The sequence below is a fragment of the Henckelia pumila genome, chromosome 3 (assembly GCF_033568475.1).
Source record: "Henckelia pumila isolate YLH828 chromosome 3, ASM3356847v2, whole genome shotgun sequence".
NCBI classification, from domain to species: domain Eukaryota; kingdom Viridiplantae; phylum Streptophyta; class Magnoliopsida; order Lamiales; family Gesneriaceae; genus Henckelia; species Henckelia pumila.
In genome coordinates, this window is record NC_133122.1 from 113,104,248 (window position 1) to 113,118,603 (window position 14,356).

Below are 14,356 nucleotides of genomic sequence, written 5' to 3' on the forward strand. Positions count from 1 at the left end.
ATATAAAATTAAATACTTAAAATTTTGAGATAATAAAACTCAAAATAATATTTTAAGGCTCTAAAAAGGCTCATAAAATAATTTGGCTCGAAAGTTGTCATCCCGTCCGTCCACGGTCCCGTCTACGCGATTAAATAATAAAAATACTAAAAATCATAAAAATCACTAATTATGGGTTAAATGCTTAAAAATAAATTAAATCATGCATAAATAATTCACATAATTATTTAACCCATAAATCATAAATTTAAATAATTAATTATCCTAATTATGCAGGCGGATTTATGTAATTAAAAATACCGGGTGTTACACTAATACTCAAAAGAGAATTAAAGATAGAATAACAAAGTTGTATTCTTTCTTTTGTGTCCGATTGAAAAGCTTCCGTCTTCGCTCCAATTATTCTCCAAATCACGATCCGTTCCAATCTCCAAAAATTCTCACAATTTAGTTCTCTCCAAAGTTTTATGTGTTGTGGCGGCTCTCCCCCTCAATTATGTGCATCCAAGTCCCTTTTATATGTGCTTCCAATCCAATAAATAAAAGCCCAAGAAAGTCCACAAGTTTATTTCTCGAAAAACACAAAATTATGACTTTCGCGATGGCGCGGGCGCGCATGAGCTTCGAATTTGCACTTTTTTTCACGTCTAGGACAGCGCGGGCGCGCATTCCTCTCGCATGTGCAATGCTGCAACACGCGACAATTTTCAAAAAATCATATGTCAAAATATAACTGTCGGATCGAGCTGAAATTTTGACAGCAGCTTTAAACATCTTAAATTTATTATGAACGATGGAGGTTGGATTTTGATTTCTCAAACATTCTCAGTAATTTTCTGAAGTTGATGCTCCGTAATTCACCTTTCCGCTTCTTCTCGCTAATTTTGCTTCAATCTTTGCATCTCACAAAAACAACAACTAACACGCATAAAATCCACTCGATACATTATAAAATGCAATTCAAATCATATATAAATTAAGTGCATAAATTGCACTTATCAAGTTGATACATAAAATGGGGCTAATAAGGGTAAGCTCACATAAAGAAAAATGTTCTGAATCACAAAGAGTTGTGAACCCACGGCTAGCTATATTCATGAATCATTGAGGGTCACACAAGTACTGGTTTTCATGTTCTCGTTGAGATAATAAATTCAAATAGTTGAATTTATCATAAACAAATTTGACTGGATCGATAGATAAGCTTATAAATAGTTTATATGAGCTTATAGAAATTTTTGAGAGTAAAGTAATGGGTGCATGATTAATAGACTTATAAGAGTATAAGTATATCATGCAAAATTAATTAAAAAGTTTAATTAATTTTTTCTGAGTTGGACTTGGATTAAAAAACTAGTGTGATGGGAGTAATTTAGGTTTTGTGTATATATATTTTAAAAATATTTTTTAGTGTTTTATAAGTGAAAAAAACTTGATGTATGTATTTGGACAATATTTTTGTAAAGTGTTTTTGAAAAACAACATTACTTTTTAAATATTAAAATATTTTTATAGAATAGTTGTCCAAACACAAATTTATTCTTAAAACCACTTTTAAAACATCTTATCATTTTAAAAAATGGTTTATAAGTAATTTTTCAAACAGAGTATTAAGGTTCCGTTTGGACATTTACATAATAAAATATTTTTATAAGTGTTTTTTAAAAACTTTTTATAAAATGTTTTAAAATTTGTTTTATAAATAAATATGTGTTTGGAAAACTATTTTATAAAAAATATTTTAACATTTCAAAAGTAATGTGGTTAATTTTTGTTTTCCATAGTTTCATTCTAAAAACATCTAAAAATACATCTTAAGTGTTCTTTAAAAACTATGTTTTGAGAACTTTTTTTAAAAAATATTTTTCAAAAACATTTTATTAAAAAATTACCCAAACAAATACTTTAAATTTCACTTATAAAACACTAAAAATGTTTTTAAGCATGTACGTGTCCAAACGAAAGTATTTGTTTTCTTCCTTCTTTTGTGGTCTTTTGTTTCTCTCTTAATCTAAGGGTTAGCATGTTAATAGTATTATATTGTGAAAAAAATTTGTTAATTGACAAAAATAAAATAAAATTGACCATGCACGCGAATTCGAAAAAATGATATTAATTTCTCTGTATGTTTTTTAGAATTTTTTTTTAATAATAATACACTTTGCATAAATTGATTGTTTTAAAAAATAATATATAAGTTATTTTCATGGACATTGTCGTAATTAATTAATTTAGCAAACAATTTGAAGAAAAAAAAAATATTTCAACATGTTATATTTGTTGTGCTTTGAGTTTTACCCTGTCACAGTGCACACACACAGCTAGTTTATTTTACTGCTTGCACTGTACTGAAATTTATTTCTCAAGTCTTCTAAAAAAAAAAAGAAAAACAAAATTTATTTCTTAAGCTGCCGCAGTTGTACCACGTATTTAGGTCAAATAATAAACATTTGATTAATTACAAAACAAAAGATGCATCATTCCGAGGCCAATACTCTCGAAATTATACTGAAAAATAATGGTCAAATTTGATTTAGTATGTGAAGATTGCCTATATAAATAAACAAGCTGAGATAATACCAATGTTCTGAAAAAAGGAAAGGGTGGAGATCCAGTTTCAAAATTTTCAAATTTAAATGAGATTACTACGAGTTTAGAAGTCAAAAATGTTGTCGATTTTTATTAAAATTTTAATTGTATTAATTCAAATAATAAATAAAATGATAAAATTATCATAAATTTAATATTAAACAAATAAATTTTAAGTTCCAAAAAATATTAAAATTATATTAATTAATATTTTCCAACAAATCTAAAAAATAATATAATAAAAATAAGCTCATCAATTAATATATCATAGTAATATTAATGAAATTTTTTATTTAATATTTATAAAAACATATTAATTCAAAAGGATAAATAAAATATTATGTTCGCATTAAAACTAAGGGAACTTAAACGACGTTTAAAAAAATTAAGAACACTGGATAATACAATACAAGTGATAAATCTTAAATAGTTTATTTACAGTGAGAAATTCAATTTGTGTAGAAATTATAAATATATTTGGATAAATATATATTTATACTATTGATTAAATGTGGAAAATAATTGTCCTAAAATACCTCCTCTTTTTACCTCAAAAATTATGTGTGTGTGTTTATCAATGTTTTAAAACGCGTCGCCTAACCCGCCTAGGCATTAGGCGGTTGCCCATCTTCTCGCTTTTTTGCTAGACTATGCCTCTAGGCTTTGTTTGCCTAATCTCCCATCTAGACGACGCCCAAGCGGCCTAGGCTGGCAGAAATCCACCTAGGCGGGCAGAAATCCGCCTAGGTGGTTACTATTTTTTATTATAAAAAAATTTAAAAATTAAAAATTAAAAAAGAGACGCGAAGCGATAAACAAACACAAAAAGAAAGAAGAAGCGCAGAAAAAAAAGTCATGCAAAAAATTAAATCTTATATTACATATGAAGACTTGATATCTTGTTATATATAGATAATTTGTAGTTGATTGATTTGATTGAGATTTTCCTTTCTTTACACTAATCTTTCTATCCTATAAATAGAGGTGTTTAGTTCATAGATTGTAGACTTATCTTTCTCAATTATATTTCTCTACTCTTTCATTCTCCTCCTCTTTTTTTTCTTCACTAAATTTATAACGCGTTATCAGCACGAGTGCTCTTCAAGGTAGGAAAAAAAATTATTATCATCTTTGCATGAATGCTCTCGAAGAAGCATAATATTTCGATCTTATATTGATGCTTCTCGAAATCGCATAGATTTTATTTTTATATCTATACTTCTAGTTAATCATTGATGCTCCTGAAGTAGCACAACATTTAATTTTATGTTGATGTTCTTGATATAACACACCATGTTTTTATATTGACATTTGATAGATCTACGTATACAATATCATCATTTAATTTATCAATATTTTCGAAGAATATTGATACGAGATATAAAAAAAAATTGTCAATATTGATATATGATTTAAGATCCGACAATATTCCTGAAGAATATTGACTTGATGACATATATTCATCAATATTCCAGAAGAATATTGATTTGATTTTAACAAACTAGGCAAACTTATGATTTAATGTTTAAATCAAAGATTGTTTATATTCTTAAAGAATATTGATTCAATATTTAAGATTTATCCATATTTTTGTAGATCTATCAATATTTCTTGATAGAATATTGATCCAATATATAAAGTTTACCAATATTTATGAAGAATCAAATATTCCGATATTTTTCAAAATTCTAGAAGAATTTTGATATTAGATTTGTCAACGATAATGATATAAGATGTAATGTATATCAATATTAACAAACAATATTGATTCGAGATCTAATATATATCAATATTCCTGTAGAATTTTACATGCTTGTTTATTATTCTTAATTTTGTTTATTTAACTAGTTGCTAATATATTTTTTTATTTAAACACAAATATTTGATTGATTAGTAACTATGGCAACATGACAAGTTTATATACATTTTCATACTTTACAAGATAGCCCGACGACTATTTTTGAAGATAATGCTGCTTGCATTGCACAACTAAAGGGAGGGTATATCAAAGGCGATCGAACGAAACACATTTCATCAAAGTTTTTCTGCACGCACGAATTTCAACAGAAATATGATATTGATGTCCAACAAATCCGTTCAAGTGACAATGTAGCTGATTTATTCACAAAGGCATTACCGACATCAACATCCAAGAAATTGGTGCAAAAGATAGGGATGCATCAATTAAAATATATTTGGTGATTGAAATCAGGAGGAGTATCAATTGTTGTACTCTTTTTCCTTTGTTGTTTTTCCCACTGGGTTTTACTGACAAGATTTCAACGAGATAACATTGGACACTTCATCAATCATCTAAGGGGAAATGTTATATATAGATGATTTGTAATTGATTTATTTGATTGGGATTTTTCTTTCTTTACACTAATCACTCTAGCCTATAAATAGAGGTGTTTAGTTCATGCATTATTAAAATTTTATAAGACTTTCGTACAAAAACTGAAAAACATAACACATAAAAATTATATTTTATAGTAAAACTCAAAAATATTTCAAGTTATTTATTATTTAGGTTTAAAAAAAAACCGACAGGCTGGGCGGTGGTCGCCGTCTGCCTACCGCCTAGCGCTTTTTAGAACATTGGTGTATATATGCGTGTAATATATATATATATATATATATATATATATATATATATAATTTCCATACTTTTTTTATTTTTTTACAAATTCGAAAATATATCACAATTTAACCGAATAATATTGTTATCGAGAAATATGAAACTTAATTATACGTTAATGTTAATAGATAATATTTAATTCACACACATAGTCACCAAGCATATTATTATACTTGAATAAGGAATTATTAATGGATATAATAAAGGTTGAAATCTAAACCATCTTTGTAAAGAAATAGAAAACGACCCTAAGTTCTGTACATTAACCATCAACCATGCCTACTCATCTTCACAGGTATGCTTCAATCAACTCTCTTTTCTCCAATCATTCAATCTGCTCCACAATTTTTTCAACCAACTATCCTAATCCCATATTCACATGCTATAGCCTATAGATATATACATACCAGTTTCCGCGAAGAGAAGGAGATTACGAAAGGTGGAATGATCCTTGCCCTTCGGTTATGGCGTATAGCAGCTTCTCTTTCATAACTTCCTGCATGACATGAAGCACACAAGAAAGTTAGCTGATTTGATCCAGGAAAGAGTAAAGAAGAAATGATATCGCGGATAGAATAGAAAGCACGAGGTCGACTTTTGTTGAGTAAGGTGGGAGCTTCAGATAATTTGCACAGGTCATCACACTGGGTAAGTCTGCGTCTATCCACTTGCCACAATGCTGTCAAGAAAATCGAAAACACCAGAATGTTAGTAATTACAGTCCAGTGGAGACAGGTATATGCTAGTACTCGAGGGATGTCTTTGCGTTCTGACCTTCCGAACTATTGTCAGTTTCGGGTTGAGAGAAGCCAAGCCCCCAGTGGGAAGACGGGGCGCACCAGTCACAAACTGCAAGAATGCTCGTTGCTGCTCACGGTCAAACTCTCGCATGATTTCAAGTAACTGATAGATGAAAAATGATACTTGTCAGCTTAAATGAAGGATTGATAAGATCTGAAATCAAGATATTTCACAGTACTAACATTGACAATTGGGGGACTACTGATCGTGTATCCGTGGTCGAATTTGACGTGATCCAAAAGCTCATCCGACTGTATCAAAGGAAAAGAATATATAAAGAGATCAGCTGGTGGCCAGAACAAGTATGACACTTGTGGCGAAGTTAGATTTGTTAGCAAGACATACATTCCATAGCACATGTTCTCCGCACAGTAAACGTTCCAACTCTTCTTCGGTGAAAACTTTAAGATGCTGGACAGATAAGACCTGAAACCCATTGTTGCAGAAGAGGGAGGGAAGCAAATATTAGAAACTCATTAATATATCATATCACTAAAAATCAAGCCCACAAAAAGGGATCTTGCAAAGATTTGAAAGGATGCTCTTTAAAATCCGGGGAAAGACAATTTTAAACTTAAGAAGCAACACACACATCATTTACCGATAATGGCAGGAACAACTAGACTCGTCACACATGCACTGACTATCTTAGTATGTGAGCGGGTGGAAAAAGGTATTCTACCATCACAAACCTTACTGAAGTTGCAAAGATTTGGGATAATACATTTTACATCTCAAATATATACTTTACGGGAAGTTCTATGCTACCCCAAGGGCACTGCCCTTGGGGTGGCGTGGCAGAGTATGAATGGTTAAAATTAGTGGTCTCCATATCACGGATTGCCACGCCACCCCAAGGGCAGTGCCCTTGGGGTAGCATAGACTTTCCCATACTTTACACTCCAAGATCTTCCTACATAGAAGAAAGATTCAAGCATTGGCACTTCATAACGACAAAAGATTCATAAACAAAACACAAAATATTTCTCTTGAATAGCACATAAGGAAAGAAAAGAGAAGGAAATGTTCAATGTGCATCTCACAAAATAAGGCAAATGACCATTCATGATGGACAGATAACAAACCTGATCAAAACCCGACTTAAATGCTTCCACTTGTCTGGAAACTCCAGACGTGGTTGTAGCATCAACTATGAGGGTAATATATTCCTCTATATTGTCCAGATTTACCTGTAATATCAATTTAAGATATAATGTATGCATCCAATTTTATTTTATCAACCAAAACATCTGGCAAAGAAGAATGACAGTGCAAAATCTAACCATCTCTGAATCAGGTGCCGAGACAAGATCATAATCTGGATACCCTGGAAGAGTAAAATCAAGGCAGAGATCCTCAATTTTTATGCTCCGCAAACACACGCTAGGATCTTGTGATTCTTCTTCAGATAGGGATCTCACGTACCTCTTCCTTTCTACTACAGCCTGAAACTCTAATAAAGCCTTTCCTAATGAAGGATCAATTGACCGGATATCATGCACAGTAAGTTCCTATATAAAAGATAATGCATCAAATACACTGTTATATGTATCATTAACCAGATGTGTCATTTGTCGACACCAAAACTAGCATACCTTGTCCAGAACAAGTTTGTAGAAAGCATGAGAAAATGGAAGATCTAAAACTCTTCCATCTTGAAGTGCTTTTGCAACTATTTGACCCAAAAGTCTGAACTTTTTAATCACTTCTGAAAATGGTTTGCTACTTTCTGAACTCAATGAAGGTGACCAAGGTCGGGGGAAGAGTCCAACAGGAGATACCAGAAATTCAGGATTCTCAGCCTCTGCAGAGTTCATGCAGTCGACTTGGTCTTCTCTCCACATACCCAAGCCATTTCTCTGAAACTCGTGGCACACCAGTGTGTAGAATTCCAGCGTTGGACCAAGACCCGTACCAACCTCCTCATTATATTCCACTTCAAGAAGAACCTTTTGATGGGCATGGAGTTCCATCATGCGAGCAGCAGATTGCAGAATTGTATTTCTGTTAACCAAAAACTTCTTGCGTGGAAAGTTAACGTGATTTTGCTGCCTGCCGCTAGAAGTTCCAACATAGGTTTGAGATGATGGAAGAATTTGAGCCGGTGATCTGCCAAGTGCCGCAAGATGGAAATATTTACACTTTGCTTCAAAAGCAAATAAAAATGGGTACCAAGCCATTAACTGGGTACACCATGCAGGCATACCCCCAACAGAGACAGCCATGGGATCTCGCATCTGCTGTTCTAGTTTTTCACTCAACTTACTGTTCACAAATTCATGTTGGGAAACATCATAAACCGCTACATCAAACTTATCCAAATCATCAGTTCTTCCTTCAGCAAACACATGCATTCTCTGACAAGACATCAGGTGAAGTCTCATTCTGTTTATTCTTTCCAAGCTCCTCAGAAGGAATAATATGTCATCAGCTGACCTCAATTTCTCCACGTCAACTTCAGAAGAAATTGTTCGTGAATTACACGAAGATGGCAGGCAAAATGAACTTCTTTTATAAGTTATTTTATAAATAAGAGTCCACAAACTTGCGCTCGGGATAATATCGTGTTCTAATTCATTTTGCTGTTTGAGTATAGACTGATACAGTGTCAATTTACAGTCCAGTTGCTGCCCTTCCAAACAAAAAAGTAACTTCTGTGAAGTATCTTCGCTGTTACTGCATCCTGGTTGATCTGTTTTTACGCCATCATCCTTTTGAAGAGTACTATCCTCCTCTTGCTCAAAAGTACCCTTTTACATGATCAGATAGAAACTATGTGAGACAAAGCCTTAAAGTGATTAAATATCGCAGATAATTGAACCAAACAGACTTCGACATGGAGAAGAGAAGCCGAAGTGCAACTATTTTCTACAAGAATAGCTAAATGGGAAACCAAAGAGATGGAAAAAACTGGTTAAAGATCACAAAGATAAATTTATAACAATTAAAGATAATAAACACAAATATACAGCAATGACCAAGAAGAAGGCACCATACTGTATGGACACCAGTTACTTTCTCTGAATCCAGAATTTCTCGTCCAGAACTTGCTGTATCTCTGGGTGAAGGCAACAATATATCCCGCCTTCCATCCTGTAAAGAAGAAAAAACAAATCAGATGTATACTCATCTCTAAGTAAGGGAAATGTTAAGAAATATGACCGAATTTCATTTTCCCCGAAGAAATTATAAGATGTAAGCGACTAAGCGTATCCATAACCCATCAGCTAAAATAAGAATAAACCTGTGGTTTATGAACATCAACGACCATTTCTGTAGACACAGTACCATCAGCAAATTTGTATGTTGAATCACTAGAGTATGATGGTGAATGAGAACTTGCACTGTTATTCTCCCTTAAATCCTTTGACCACACAGCCGAATTCTTGGGGTCAATGTTACAAACTCTAGGCCGCAAATATCCTTCAATTGCATCCAGAGGCAAGAAAGGGTCAACATTCACAATATCTTCAGAGTACTCGCGAAGAGAGATCTCCCCTTTTTCCCTCTCAAACTGAACTTTGAAACATGGATATGAAGTGCAACGCCCATATGGAACAGTAGCATAAGAGTTTCTCAGCTTAGATGCATGGTTCAAGACAACAGGAAAATTTTCAACGGACGACAGAGCACTTTGTAATCTTCGTACAATTGTCAAAAGGGAGAATTTCTCGAAAGCTGGATCGGTGCATGACAATAGTAGTCGTCCAAACACCTCAAACCTTTTTTCAGTACGGTAACATTGATTAGCCATATCATTGGTTTCTTTTCCTACATGATGCATCCCATTTGATAAGTAGTTAACTAATGCTTTAATAATCCCACTTTCAACCAACTCAAAAGTTGAAATGGAGTCTTTCTCATTAAGCTCTGACACTATTTGATGTAACACACCATAAATCTCTTCTTCTAGTTGACTGCAAGTAGCATCCTCCTGGGACTTACTCAACAGTGCTGTTAATGCACTTGATAAATTTCTGAGCTTCTGAAGAATATTGGACACACCTTTCTCAGGGTTCACCGATTCAGTTTCAAAGAATGTAGTCCAAATATGCCTTGCAAGATTATGTACAGTGTCTTTCTGAAGCTTGCAGCATCCATTGTCTGGAGATTTTGAAGACTGATCCATATCAAATGCATAACACGGACATCTATATACTTCTCGGAAAGCTGATTTTTGTGCTCCATTAGTTTCCAGGCGCACACCATCAAAAACTGGAAAGAGCTTCAAATTTTTATCTGGAGAAATCAGTGCCAAGATGGCAAACAGGACACCTTCCTTCATAAAGGAATTCAAGAAAACATGTGGAAGCTTGAGCATTAAAGTATCAACAATCTGAAGGGCCAATAATGTTACATGATGATCCTTTCTCGTAAATACTCCAGCCAAAAAGCTGTCGGTCCACACAAGAGGACACAATGTTCAGATTAATAGATAAACATTGACAAAGAACTATCGCTATGTAGAAAAGAAACCATTTGACCTTGAAAAGTTAGCAGTTTGTAGCAAACTTTGAAGCATCTCAGACGTGCTGAAATGAACTAACTTGTAGATAACAGATAGACAGCCGTAACATACAATCAGATTGACACCAGAACTCACCACCTGCTTAAAAATAAAACAGGCAGGTGAAAGACTAGGAAGGAAAAACTGGGAAAAAGTCAGGGTAATCACTTATGAAAGTACCAACCCGAATCAATATAGGAAGTAAATCAACTCCAAACTTGGGGAGAACATCGGGATGGCTCAAAAGAAAATCCTCCTTGTCTGACTTTAGTTGGCCATCCTGTTCTATAGAAACTGCCGGGAGAAGCTCATTCAATAACTTCAAAACTTCATGTATCTGAGAAATATAAACCCAAGTAAGTGGCAAAGATAAAGCACAAGTGGACACATTTAGATGGACTTCTTTGTTAAAAGAAATTTGCCAACCTATACCAAATAATTCTTTACTCAATAACAAGAAAACTTGAATCAACTGGTAATGAAATTGCAAACGAACCCTCTAATTATCCATTCATAGAGTGATTAAATTCCAAATACATAGATTCGTTAATGTTCAATTTAAATATCCAAACTATAGGTGGCATCACGTTACTTTGGAAGGTGAACAAAGATAAAGATCCCTGCTTAGTTGTAGCGAAGAATACAGCGAAAATTGCTTAGATTAAGCTATGTTTTAGAGATGATCTGGCATTGAAACATCACAACCACACACCTGACTGTAATGTCCATCCAACATGGGAATAGAGTGTGTTCCATGAGACAGATCATAAGAGGATAGCATGTCCTTCACTGTGCTGCTTATATTTAGCTCAAAAAGTGCCTTGAATGCAATAGTAGAGCCAGCAGCCATCTTGGCAAGTAATCCAATTAAGCCCTGCGAGTCATTTATAAGAATTATAACTCATAAAGAAACCACAAATTAGATCTATCGCAGCAGTCAACATTGGGTACAAATTTTTTGCTTACTGTATTTGTCAATTGACAAAGGGTAGTGCGACTATTTAAGCCAATGAGATTTACTGCATGCTGTACCAGCCCATGCCTACAAATTTCATCAAGCATATCTGGAGAATGATAGACTTGCTCACCTATTCTAATCAAGCAAGTGGCCACACTTTCAACAAGCTAAAAAGGGAGATAAATTGATTATTAGAAAACAAAGATAAGCGATTTTCATACAGTTATCGTTCAAAGATGATACATTTTCGAATGTATACCTGTCTATCCTCATACTGTAGAAGATTACACAAAATTGGAACTGCCTCCATGAAAAGCGAAGGAGATTCAGAATGTTGTTTCTTACATATATTGACCACAGTTGAAAGCGCAATCCTCTAAGACACGAGAGAACAAAAGGAAAGAAGGATAAGTCTTAAATGTCATGGCACCATATTGACACACTATTGTAAAATATTTTGCCTAAACACCTATTAAATACCTGCACACTTGTTGAGAAGAAATCAATATAACTCAAAACAGCCATGATTGCACCAGATTGCAAGCAAGCAAGAGGTTGTTCACGTGAAATTTTCTTTAAAGCTTGCAAACACTACAATGAGACATTGATGAAAGTGAGAAACCAGATACAAATTACATAGACAAAATTTCACATGCTTACACGAGCAAGTGTTTTACAACTATATTCTAAACACATAAAGTTTCAGCAGCATACTTGCTCTGCCACGTCCAAGTATTCAATAGCCATTAATCTTTGACAAAGAGTAGGGACAGCATCATGCCTCACAAGAAAACCAGAGGATCGAGGATTAGCATCACACAAATAAGTTATCGCCCTAATTGACAAGAGCATTATATCAGGAGTGCCCTCATGTCTCGCCAGCTTGACGAGCAATGGGGAAAAAGAGTCTGCCATTAGGCTCGATAAAGAACTATCACTACAAAAGGATAGCAATTCGCAAAGCTCAGTGAGGAGAGCCAATTGTGCTGATTCTTCAAACTCCTCACTCAATCTTGACAGCACTTTCTTAAATTTAGCGTGATCACTGGTTGATTGATGCCTATAATAATCACGTAGACTACTATCTGAATCACACGAGCCATTAGTTGATTCCTTCTCTCCATCAACCTCTGATCTTGTTGATCCAGAAGTGGACGAGGATGTTTCCATCTCAGCATCATGGGCTTCATGAGCAGAGCTCATTGGGGTTTGGGCAGACGAGTTTGAGGTACTCGGACGGAACTCAAACGAACTGCACGCTCTCTTATCGGCTGGCAATTCATCCACTATTTCAGTTCTCTTCTGACCTCTGTTTTCCATTCAGAAATCCCAACACTACTGCACAGAAAGATAACAAATTTCAATCGACCAGTCTCACAAAAAATACAGTAAAAAAACCATTACAACAGAGGAGGTCAATTAATCAAATATCATCCATCCCACATACACCACTATACCAGCAAAATAACCAAACACAGAAAATCAAAAGAATATTTTTATAATACCCAGGATTTGAGAAACAGATAAAACCAAAAAACAGAAACAACATCAGCAGAAAACAGAAGAATCAAACCACATCAATGATCCCCCACGGATAATTGCACCCGGCCAAACATTGATCATGCAACATAGTACATCAGAATAGACCATTCAAAAAGACCACAAAAAGCATCAATCTTTAAACACAAAAAAAAAAAAAAAAAAAAACCAAACCCATAACCGAAAGAAAGCCAATCAATACAAAAGCTAGAAGCCAAGCACCGATAAAGATTCAAAACCCAGAAATCTTTCCCTTCACAGGCTCTGTGTCTCACTTTTACCTGCAACAGGTCACCGGAAAATTGATCCCGCCAGCGTTATAAAATTCGTGAAAAAGTTTACAGCGATGGCGATTATGATGACGATGGTGATGGGTGAAAAAACAGAGTCAGAAGAAGAAAATTGGTGTTTTTTTATATAATAAAATAATAATAATAATAATAATAACAATTAACAAAATAGAAAATTGTTCCGAATAATAAAATGACATGCTGCTAAGGAACTGCGTATCTTCTTCATCATCCTGGGCAGCTTGGGGAACACGTGTAAGGCTATGATGTCACCAGTGTTTGGACTCTGAATGTCTATGGGCTTAGGCCCAACTCTTCTTGGGTCTTTCACACCATGCAAATAGCATTTAAGCCCTTCTGAAACAACACAAAAAACAATTTAGCTGCATAGATTAAATTATCCATCTTCTTCTTCTTCTTTTAATTTTTTTTTTTTTGAAATTATTCATATTTTATAACTAACTAGTTCTCAAAATGCACGCGTTACATGCTTTTATAATTTATTTTTTTAATGAAAAACAAATAAATAAATAGATGGTGAGATTAAAAAAATATATAAAAATGAAGTGTCCGTATATAAATATCTATCGAATGACAAAAAAATAAAAAAGTAATTTGACATTTCGTAATTAAATAACTATCAAATGATCAATTATTAGTCATAACAATGTACCAAAGTCTCATTCATACAATACTTAATATGGTTGTTACATTAAATTTTTAGTAGCCCGTAACCAAAATCAGTAATTAAGGAATTAATCATAATTACTTGGGAAGAGTTCGAAAGCTCCGAAGGTGAGTTCGGAAGCTCCGAACAGGATCGAAAGCTCCGATGCAGGATCCGAAGCTCCGATGGTATTACGCCAGGCATGACGTGTGGTTGGATCGGAAGCTCCGATCACCCCTATCCGAAGTCAACAAGTGATATTTTGACACGTGGAAGATCAGGATCTTCGGAAGCTCCGATGGTAGGATCGGACGTTCCGATCGAGGATCGGAGGCTCCGATCGTTGTCTATAAATAGAAGGCCGAGA

The 14,356-nt window shown here is 34.0% G+C and overlaps 1 protein-coding gene across 4 annotated transcripts; it reads right to left on the reverse strand.

The window, feature by feature from the left end:
- Positions 1 to 5,405: 5,405 nt before the first annotated feature.
- LOC140887842 (E3 ubiquitin-protein ligase UPL4) lies at positions 5,406 to 13,458 on the reverse strand. 4 transcript variants are annotated; one of them, XM_073295352.1, is made up of 18 exons: positions 13,314 to 13,458; positions 12,208 to 12,831; positions 11,974 to 12,084; positions 11,753 to 11,869; positions 11,502 to 11,660; positions 11,248 to 11,409; positions 10,720 to 10,872; positions 10,513 to 10,634; positions 9,273 to 10,422; positions 9,026 to 9,121; positions 7,624 to 8,778; positions 7,312 to 7,539; positions 7,114 to 7,218; positions 6,374 to 6,454; positions 6,211 to 6,279; positions 6,002 to 6,130; positions 5,823 to 5,906; positions 5,406 to 5,723 (listed from the first exon to the last, which is right to left on the reverse strand). In XM_073295352.1, the coding sequence occupies exons 2-18, from the start codon at positions 12,811 to 12,813 to the stop codon at positions 5,658 to 5,660; spliced, it is 4,593 nt and encodes a 1,530-aa protein (XP_073151453.1). In that variant the 5' UTR covers positions 12,814 to 12,831; positions 13,314 to 13,458; the 3' UTR covers positions 5,406 to 5,657. The 4 variants fall into 4 exon arrangements, with proteins under 4 accessions (XP_073151453.1, XP_073151454.1, XP_073151455.1 ...); XM_073295353.1 differs by having other exon boundaries at positions 13,308 to 13,453; XM_073295354.1 differs by having other exon boundaries at positions 12,208 to 12,828; positions 13,314 to 13,448.
- Between the last annotated feature and the right edge of the window lie 898 nt (positions 13,459 to 14,356).